General features: G+C 44.1%; 1 protein-coding gene across 1 annotated transcript in view; it reads left to right on the forward strand.

Annotated features, from left to right (window-relative positions):
* The first annotated feature begins 3,992 nt into the window (after window positions 1–3,992).
* efr3a (EFR3 homolog A (S. cerevisiae)) overlaps window positions 3,993–10,900 on the forward strand; it is a 102,611-nt gene continuing 95,703 nt past the window's right edge. Inside the window, exons 1-2 of the mRNA XM_013914179.1 lie at window positions 3,993–4,229; window positions 4,476–4,606. Of these exons, the coding sequence (XP_013769633.1) occupies window positions 4,597–4,606 (10 nt within the window). The 5' untranslated portion in view covers window positions 3,993–4,229; window positions 4,476–4,596. The remainder of the gene's footprint in view (window positions 4,230–4,475; window positions 4,607–10,900) is intronic.

Here is a 10,900-nt window from a genome sequence, read left to right on the forward strand (position 1 = left end):
AGTCAAATATCTCCTTTAAAGAAGAAGGAAGGGCGCGTTCGATTTTCTTTCACTCGAGTGAACTTTCATCACATTTTCAGGCTTGTAGGAGGCAGGTTTGTAAAACATTACACATTTCATGCTACTCACCAAAGCATAAGATCTCCTGTAATCTCATATAAATGGCCCAAAATGTGTTTAACCTTTACACTGACAGGGATTTCAAACTTTCTTCATCCAAAGTGAAAGCAGAGTTACAAGTTAGCCCAAGGTTCCTGATAGATTATTCAACAAATGTCAAAAGAGGACCAAGAGCTTTCATCATCGTAGATACAAATCTGCCAGGAGCACACACAAGGACTTCAGTTTCAGTAAATGTATAACTGAATGCCATCTGCATAGCAGCAATAGCAAATATCTTCAACGGGGCTCAAAATATGCTGAAGAGGAAGTAGAAAGGGAAGTGGCAGACAACCTGTCACAGAAACGCATCGTTCAGACAAACATGAGGCAGATCCAGACACACCGACCCAATATTTGTTGGGTTTTTCTCTGTGTGTAGTATTGTGGGGTCTACCTTACAACACAAAGCACCTTGAGGTGACTGTTGCTATATAAATAAAACTGAATTGAATTGAATAATTAACATCATAACAATGGCAGCAGCATTATGCAAGGAGACGTGTTGCAGACAGGTTGCACTCATCAGCACACACTGGCTCAGGCTGACTGCAGTTATTCTCTCCCTCTGTGAGTGATTCAGTGACCACCAGGTGACCTCTGCGATAACCCTGCTACTGAAAGCTGATCCTAAGTTACCATCTCCAGATTCAGCCAGTCTTCCTCCAAAACCTCTCTTTAAAAATGACCCATCTTCAGATGCTGCTCCTGTCTGTTTCTGTCCTGTTGGTGCTGACATGAACTTTAATTTGACCCAGAAGTTGTTTCAGAGAGCAGCAGAAAGAGCCAATCAGGAGTCTCATCTGTTCACCGCAGCCGCTCGTCAAAAACTAAACCGGTTCTGACTCGAAGCACAAAAACATCCCAGAGCAGCCCGACAATCAGCAGCCATCTTGGAGGTAATGAGAAAACTGTGACTGTTTTAACGTTTCATTGACCTCACCGGCTCGCTGATTACACTTGTCAATATTGTGCTGCACGCCGCCGCCGCCTCCTGAGCAGGAAGAAGATGAGACAGCGGTGAACAGGCCACTTATGGTCTCAGCGCCTCAGCAGAATCGCAGATGAGTGGACTGACTCCATACGATGCAGGATGTGTTCATTTCTCAGTCACACAGCAGCTAATATATTAAAGTAGGATTTGTTTCTGATAACACAAAATAATCACCACGTACTTTTCAAAGGGGGGTGACGATGAGTGTTTTCCCAGCTGCTTCCTGGCTTTTAAAATCGGCTGTTTTCAGCGGCTCAGTGGCAGCAAACTGGCCTGATGTGTTAGAAATGTTATAATTAACAAGCATTCATGGCTGAAATGTTTAATGGCACAAACAGTTTGCAATCAATATATTTAATCAACACTTACGTTTCCACAGACACATTTTGGTAAGATTGTGCCCGGTGGTGTTATATCGAGTGGAAAATGTGGGCACATTTAAGAGTCCACACATGCAAACTCACAGCCTTACATTGATTCCTGCATGCACTCGCACTCACACACACACACACACACACACACACACACACACACACACACATCAGCGTCTCTGGATTTAAAATAAAAGCGGGAACATCAGGAGACCTTGATCAGTCGATCTGGGTCAGTTAATAACTTCCTGATTTTTTTCAAAGGTGCACATAACAGTGGCTTTGGTATCACCACCTCTATTGGTTTTGATGTGTTTCACTACAACTTGTTCATGAACAAACAGATTAATTCACAGGATGTGAGAGACGGCAATGTCGGCAGGTATGCAAAGATTGACCTTCCCGCAGGGACTCACCTGTCAGCAGATCAGGTGTGTGTGGCTTTAACATTTTAAACTCGGGTCTAAAAGGTTTACATTGAAAAAAGCAATAGATGGATGTCTATTTTACTCCCTGTCTGACATCCCATTGGTTTAAAAATTAGACAGAGCTCTCTGTGTGTGAAGCCCCGCCCTCTTCACACACACGTAAACAGGCTGAGTGAAACATCTTCCTGGTTAAATAACCTCCTGTGTTTCTGTGCTGACAGCGAAACGTTGCTGACTGACGGATAAATCTGTTGATGTTTGCTCGGTGATCACAACACGCCCCCCCCCAGCTTTATTTATAAGCTGACCCACCTCTGTCACTCTGTCCAGATGTGACACGCAGGCATCTCCTGCATTAGAGTAATTACGCACACACAGAAAAAATGTGTTTTCGTGTATTTTGCGTCAGGCGGAGGGAGGGTGCTGCCGGCTGCAGTTGACTTTAACAGACGCTCGGCGTGCCATCTGTGGGGCCAAAGCTCTTAATCACCCTTAAGTCTATTGGACAGTGCAGCAAATGTCATTAAGAGCTTAAAAAGCACAACCGGCACACTTTCACACACATTTACACATCAGCTCTGAAGGGTTGTGCGTTCTTTTTTCTTTTTTCTAGCAGAGTTCAGATAATTACCATCTGCAGATCATTATTTATTCTCTTATCTTGCTAACATGTGACAAATTAAAGGAAAAACTGAAACATAGACCCCTCCCACCAAATGCCAGACGTCCAATGGCTTTGTTTTCTGGGATGAATCTGGTCAGCTATAGTCTCTGCTGTTAGAAAGGCGTTCTTTTACACACTTATAGAGGTGAAAGTGAAAGATTTTCAGCTTAATATGGGACTGGGATTATTAGTGAATCTGCCTCAGCTGTTACAGCCACCACTTTTATTATCATAAACAATATGATGCAGTCTGCTTAGTGTCTTCATCATCATCAATTAGCTGAGCTGCATCATAGAGATTACGTTTTAAAAGAACTTCCAGCAGATGAGCTGATGACACTCACACAGCTGTCACTTCAAATCTATTTTTAATGAAAACATCAGGAAAAAATGTTCATCATTGAAATATTAGCTGGGAACGTATAGTAGGAACAAGAGTGACACATCCAGACAGCATTCATAAGAGTAGATATGCACTGATAGCAAAACCATCAGAGCTGTAAAATGAAGCCAGCATGGACATGACAAACACTGCACTTCCTCTGATGTCCACTAGGGGCTGCCTCCAACCTAGTCCTCGTGAATTCCCAACTTTACAGCAGAAATAAACATGTTTACAACCTGCTACAAAAGTAAACAAACAAAAACCACTTTAGGTCTCTACTGACAGTAATGGTAAGGCTTAAAGTTAGGGGCGTGGCCACTTTGATTGACAGGTTAGAAACAGAAAGCTGTTGCTTCTACCTGTGTGCTGGGCCTCACCTGCACAGGACATTATCTGTGTGCTGCAGTCTGTGCTTCAAATTTGATGAGAGCCATTCTAGTGTAATAGTCTGTTACTTAGCAGTAAGTGGATAACCTAGCAGTGTGAGTGTGTGCAGACCTGTATGGTTTATAATTTAGCTGATAAACACTCGGCCCATTTATCTAAATAGGGTCAAACACTTATATATCCATAAAGTATGACAGCAGCCAAAATGCTCATAGTGGTTTCCAAATGTGATGAGTAAAATAATCACAAAATTAGTTTTTGTGACTATTTTACATCTTGACTCGGCTCTTTGTGTTAATTCACCTCTCTGCATTCAGTCATTAGTTATTCATCTCTGGCTCTCTTTCACAGTGTGTATTCTCCCCCACCTCCAACTGATCACAGCAGATGCCTGCCCTCCCTAAGCCTGGTTCTGCTGGAGGTTTCTTTGTGTTGAAAGGGAGTTTTTCTTTCCCACTGTCCCCATGTGCTTTCCCATATTTTTTTTAAAGGCTGAAATGTAAATAATCATGTAAATATTCAGTCAGTGTGTGTGTTCGTTTTGGACCCTCATACTTAAACCCAGCATGCGCTGAGGTGATGTATCTCATAATGAGCTCATGGTAACATGACTGAACTCCATCATGGCTAAAAACGCATCGCTGACCCTCTGCGGTGAGCTCCGGGGTCCCGTAGGCGGCTATAATTAGCACCGTCCCGGTGAGCAGGCAGCATATGTAGAGCGGGGGCGTTTTTTTGGCTCCTACACACACACTTCCGTGTTTATCTGTCACCGTAAAGCAGGAAGCACTGTAGTAATGTGTAGGAGTTGACGAGCCCTCCTGCTGCTGGTTCCTCACAGGTATGTCCACCGGTTACCGTCTCAACTCTCTCCCCCTAACGTCCCCCTCCCGCCTGTCTCCGCTCCGTAAACCCTCCGCAGCCGTTTGGACCGCAGACATTAGCCTCTCCCGGGCTAATTCCTCCCGGACGGTCCGTGTTTACACCGCTGTTCCTGTTTAGCCCATTAACGAGCCTCCCGGCCTCTCTGTTGTCTCTGTTGAAGGTGTCTTATGAAGCCACAGTCAGGTGATTTCTGCCGTTACAGGTAAAGAGAAAGCAGCCGGGGAAGGAGCTACATGGAGGCTAACTAACTGAGCCCGGATCCGTCGGTGCTCGGCAGACGATCACACACACACACACGGGGACTGCGGTACATCGGTACCGAAATGCCAGCCGGTAAGTTGCATGTCGGTGTGTGTCAATGAGTGTGAGTGTGTGTGCTGACATGTTTGACAGATATCCCTACAGTCCGGTGTGTCAGTGTTGCGTTTAAGTGTTGGGCTAATTGTCACAACGGTAAATGGCTGTCTAAAAAAAAGTGCGGTGGTGTGTTCATGGTCACTGTTTCACTGTGGGATTTTTAAGGTGTCACCTGTAAATGACGGATCGATCGATTAATTGATGATCTTCATCCTTAAAATGCTTCTCAAAGTAGATAATCTTTTTTTAGTCCATATTGTTACACGTTTCACCTATAGAGTGTAACACATATCTTCAAATCAGTTTAGAAGCAAAATAATCTGGGTTTTTTTTTCAATTTGATAAGCTGCAGATTGTTACTTTGGACATACAAAGGCCCTAATTCATTTAACTGTTTAAAAAAACAAACCCAGTTATGATTTAAGTTTCAGTGAATATGGAGAATATTACGACAGTGCAGCTCTTTTGTCCATCCCTAAAAGGTCAAACTCACTCGCTGTATAGTTCAGTTCCAGCCGAGATCTGCTCAGCTCAGCAAGATTGGTCTCGAGGAAGAAAAAAGTTTTGACGAGAGAATGTTTGGAAGTTACGACTCCAGAAAAACATTACTGACAACATCTAACAAGGAAGGGCCTGATATGTCATCACATGGTTCAGAGTGAATCATTGTCCTCGTCAGTAGGGAGTGTCCACTGGAAAACTTGGGTGGTAACTTGTACATCCATTGTCTGCTTTTGTCGAATAAACATAAAAATGCCTTTCAATACAGAAAAAACTTTTATGTGGTGCAAGAAAAGCAAGAAAAACACCAAAACAAGGTGCTCGGTGGAGGATAAGCCCCACAAATAAAATATCCAAGTCGTTTTTAAATCTAAAAATGGAGACTGCGTCCTTCTCTTTTCACCATCGCCTGTCGGTTGGGTGTAACTGCTTCTGTGCCGTGAAAGAAATAAGGATGAGATGTGGGCTAAATCTATCAAGCGCTGCCTCGAGCCGTGCAGTAACTGTGATAACGCTGATATAAACTCATAGCTGAGTATCATTTCTGATCTAAAGCTTTTCCTCTGAATGCTGTTGTGAGTCACTCCTGCTGCCAGTGCGTGTAAGGTGCGGTCAGACCTGTGAGGCCAGGTGGAGTTTAACCCTCTGATGTGATGAAAAGCAGCCGATGATGAGAGCAGGGCTGTAAACAGGAATAAATTGTAGGAGATGGCAGGAGTTAGCTTCTCTGAGCTGTCCCTCCTGCTCTGCTGCAAACATTATTTGATCATCCAGGTGAATAAGCTGCACTTTATTTCTGAAGATCAGACTTGTTTGTAGCCTGAAGCCAGCCTGACTCTATCACTCCTAAGCTGGCTGAACACTGGTCAGACTTCACTGTCAGTGTCTGTAAGTTCAGACCACCATGACTGAAGACTTTATTACACGAATGTATTTCCTCCTGTATGTAAATCACTGCTCTCTGCAGCAGCTGTGTAACTACTGGTGCAGTTTTAATGTCAGCTTGGTTTCAACAAAATCGTTTATTAAGGAGGAATTGATCTTAATTTTCAATCGACAGACCTAAACATTCACCTACATGCACACGCAGCTGAATCCCTGATGTCCACTTCATTAGATTCCTGGAATATTATGGATTTTTGTGGAAGTGTGTTGCAGAGAGGAAGCATCAGTCAGGCAGTCTCAGAGGCAATTTGACGACTGGGTCCCTTTAACAGAAATGAATCCAGATGCTTTTTTCCTGTTGTTTCCCCCCTCACGGTATTTTCTGCATCCAGCCCACAAAGTTTGATTTGTGGAAATGACGCAGCTGCTGTCGGCATCACAAAGCATTTATTGTCATTGAACTTTTGCGGTGTATTCAAGTAAATAATAAAACATGTGTAAACATAAAAACAGCTCTCATATAGCACACTGGATGCGTGAGACGTCTTCCAGTGTAAGATACCGGTGCCAGACGAAGATGAAACCCGTCCAAGTGCTGTTTGTTTGTTTGTTTGAGCATTTGGAAAGAAGCTGTGGTGCTTCTGGATTTCATGGATTGATGACGTCTACTAAAACGCAGCAGAAGTCACACGTGAACTTCTGATAGTTTCAGGGATTTCTTTTCCTCGTGCAGACGGTGACAGACAGGTCGGGGTGGTCTGTGGTGGTATAGAGAGGGCTGTTGATGAAGTGATTCCTGCCCTCACCTGTGGTCGCGAGCTGTGCATAGTGATAGAAAGAAAGAGCTCATGGATACGAGCTGCAGAAATGAGTTTCTCTGAAGGATGTCTGGGCTCTTCCTTAGAGACAGAGTGAGGAGCTCCATCACTTTAAAGGACTCAGAGTAGAGCTGCTGCTTCTCCACGTTGATAGGAGCTGGGTGAGGTGGTTCAGGATGTCGCCCGGGGCACCCACGACATGCTGGAGTGATTATGTCTCCCAGCTGGACTGGAAAAGCCTCTGTGCCCCCCCCAGAAGAGCTGGAGGAGTTGGCCAGAGAGAGCAGAGTCTGGGTCTCTCTGCTTGGACTGCTGCCCAGATGCAGAGAAGCAGCAGAAGATGGATTTAAGTTTTCTGCTGTGAAAACTTGTTTCTGAGTTTGAAAACCCGTCTCATTCATCACAGAGGAAGTCCTAAAGTTTGATTCTCAGGGATTTGACAGGGTTTTTGTTTTCTGCCGGCTGTAGGTGGAGTGAGTCACACCTCTCGACACTGGAGTTTGTCATCTTAAAATTCAGCATTTTTGTTTTGCTTTTTTCTTCCTTCGCTCTCTGTAACTCTCATCTTTTATCTGCTGCATTAAAGATGAAGTCAAATAAAATAAATCAGTCTTTTTATTAAAAACACATCGAGGTTTCTGTGATCTGCTGCAGTGGTTTTTTTCTTGTCCTTCTTACTCTCTGTCCTCACTTTAACCCCTTGAATCAGCGATACGTGATTTCAGACTGCGTGTGTGTGTGTGTGTGCGTGTGTGTGCGTGCGCGTGTGTGTGTGTGTGTGTGTGTGTGTGTGGGTGGGTGGGTGTGGAGTCTTGACTGTTTCTATTTTGGGAAAGTTGGACTTTGGGCGCCCTCGCCTTTTCTCCTCCTCGAGCAGCAGCTCTGGCAGGTAACCAGCTGCTGTTTACTGCAGATCGTTTCTCTCCTAAAAACCCACTTGGCTGCTGAGACAAGTAGGATGAGAAACGAGTCTGCGGGCCAAGAAACAATCTCCCCCCAGACGGACTCATTATGCTTTGGAGCAGTAGCTGGTGCTGGTGGTGGAGGAGGAGGAGACGGAGGTGGTATTTCAGGCTGCTGATGTGTGTGGATGCTGGCGGTTTTGCTGCAGACAGCATCTGCAGCTTCAAGGACTCTGCATCCCTGCAGGCCTCGAGTCTGCTCTATAATTAGTCCTGGTGGTAAACTGCTGATTGCATTAGTGTTAATGTGACGCTTTCAACATCGATCCCCGATGGGCTGAAGGAGCCGCGCAGGGGTGCGTGTATACATGTATGCATGCATGTATGTATGTATGCATGTGTTTGCTGGACCCAAACGTCCCTCCTTATGTTTGTTTAACTTAACATTAAAAGTTTTCCACTTTTAAAGGGTGAAAACATTGTTTGGACACACACAGCACTTCAGGGCACTGAACTAATTATTATAATATTTTATTATTAATAATAATAATATTGTGATTTACACTTCCTTAATAAATGACTCCAGATTGAAGTAAAGGCCTACGCTGGGAATAAAAGTAGGGATTTACATTTACTTGGAAACTACTCGATAAAGATGAGACAAAACAAGACTAAACCTCTGAGGGTTAATCAGATCAGTTTGTGATAATAAAAATGAAAATGTTCTCAGTTTTTACAGAGCTCAGGTTTCTCGGTTGCTATGGTTACGCATCCCACTGAAGAGTCTCAGTCATGCGTGCTGTTGGTGTCGGCGACAAACAGCGCTTTGTGACTGTTTCACTTTATTTTAAAACGATTTAACGGCCAAGTTTAAAATAACTTTATTCTAAAACGAGCTCCCAGACAGACGGTGGGCGTCAGTGATTGGTCCTTAGTTTTTCACGCTCGCAGCTCATTCTCGCCTCTGTTTGGCTGCTAATTGGGCGAAGGAATGTGCTGCTCCCCTCCCCCGCTCGCTAAACAGTCGGTTCACAGGGAGATGCTAACAGGCTGCAGCTGCGGTGATGTCACTTTTTTCTTATTTTTCACATGAATTCTGGAGCAGACGTTACAAACTCGCTGTCGTCTCAACGACGATCCCCCCATGCTCATGTACATCCAACCAAAGTCTCGTCCAATCAGCATCGGTGTCACGTTTCCTTAATTCCATGTCAAACATGGGTCAAGTTTCAAGTTATGACATCAGTGTAGGTACAAGGCTTCAGATTGCTTTAAACACTCAGTATCGGAGCATTGCGAGGGAATGACGCTAATATGGTCATCTCATTCCCACGGTTTGCAAGGGACAGCCAATCAGAAGACAGCTAGCTTAAAGGAGGGTTGGCTTCAAACCTACCCAGTCAAAGTTGAATCAGGCGTGTGCGTCTGAGCCACTGGGAGACAGGAAGTGGATAAAACTGTGTTGATTTGGCTCATTTTCAGTTCTGTTGGCATTTATAGTCGACACAGATTTTTCTGAGCGCTGCTCCATTTCCAGAGCTCTCACTCCTGGGTGTGTTGTGGTCTAGAGGCTCTTATTATCCTCAAAGTGTTAACCACCTCAATTAAGTCATTATGTAGGACAAACCCGCCGTCGCTGCTGTCGCCTCTCCCTGTGCTGCTGCTGCTCTTTAAGTCTGAACGAACAGTCAGATAAGCGCATGGGGAGATAAGTGGAGATAAATGGAAATATTCCTGATGGGAAACATTTTTTATTCTCCTGTTATTATGCAGAGACATTTACATTCAGGGTGATCTGAAGAGGACGCTTCAGTCTACCACTCAGATCCTGAAGCCCGTCGACTTGTAGCCACTAAACGATGCTTTAAACAGTCACATGTGGCCTTTCGGCTCTGTGATGAAGCACCTCTGCTCGCTCCCCAGAAGCCTAATGTTTTTCATAATGCTGTCGTCACTTCTTTGGATGTTGGCAGAGTGCCTGGTTGGTCCCAGTGCTGCAGGAGGTCTGCTGATGCCACATTTACCAACCCTGCCTTAAAACTGTCTTCATCTACTGGCTATAAATCGATTGTACCAGCAGGCTTTGAGCAAACAGCACCAGCTTGTCTTAAGAAGTCAGGAGTCTGTCTTAGGTCTTAGTTTCCAATTGTTTTGGCCCAGTGTTGATAAGTGAACCATCTTAAACAGTTACACATGGGTTATTAGTGGAGATTGACTAATCACAGAAACCCCTGAAATTCTACCATACGAAGAGCTGAATGAAACAGATTGTTAAAAGTGTCCACTGCAGCCATCGTCTGTGATTTTCAGATGTTTTTTTTTTGTGATATTTACCTTTTTAAATGTGTTTCTTCCATTGCTGGTGAACGCTGTCACTCGCTTCCCTGTTACGGTCGATTTATCAAACAGCCAGAATTCAACGGCCGTGCAGCATCGTCCACGTTCAGCGCCGAGTTTGGGTTATTCATAGGTAAACACTTTTGCAAATGGACACAACCGCAGTATTACTCGGCATAAGAGGCACAGCATGAATGGAAATCATGTACAAAACATCACGTGCAGTAAGCTGGAGGAGCTTTATTTTGAGAACTGCTTCAATGAGAGTGATAGAAGTTCTTGAGATCTGGTGCAGCTGACAGCAAAAAGAAATAAAGGTTACTAAAAGCTTGGTGCTTTGTTCTGAACATGAATGAAAAGAATCACCAAATCTGCTGTAAATCAGAGCTGCTATAAAGGGAATCTGAACTGGAACACCTTTAAAAACATCAGAAATAAGAAGAAATGTTGGAGCACCTGTGTTATTTACAGGTGGGATCAACGTTTCTTTCTTTAATTTGAAGAAAAAACAAGGTCAGGTTTTCCCTTCCTGTTGAGCTGCTTGCACCTGTAGCGGGCCCAGTCTTGATTCCTTGATCGATCCGATGGCTCAGACTTCTCGATGTGCGGCCTGGCTTAATGAAACATACTTACGATCGGCCTGAGATGATCGACGACTTCGGCCTTTAGGAGACTGTTGGGATTTGTTGCCATTTTCTGATCTTCTGCAGATCATCATCATCAGTTAATCGAGAAAAATATCTGGCAGATTAATTGATCATGAAAACAATCATAAACAACAGCAATAATGTAACCTTCAGAAGATGAGACACCAGCGTACGGTGATG

This window comes from Pundamilia nyererei, unplaced genomic scaffold, assembly GCF_000239375.1.
Source record: "Pundamilia nyererei isolate P.nyererei 1_Seehausen unplaced genomic scaffold, PunNye1.0 scaffold00177, whole genome shotgun sequence".
In the NCBI taxonomy this organism is placed as follows: domain Eukaryota; kingdom Metazoa; phylum Chordata; class Actinopteri; order Cichliformes; family Cichlidae; genus Pundamilia; species Pundamilia nyererei.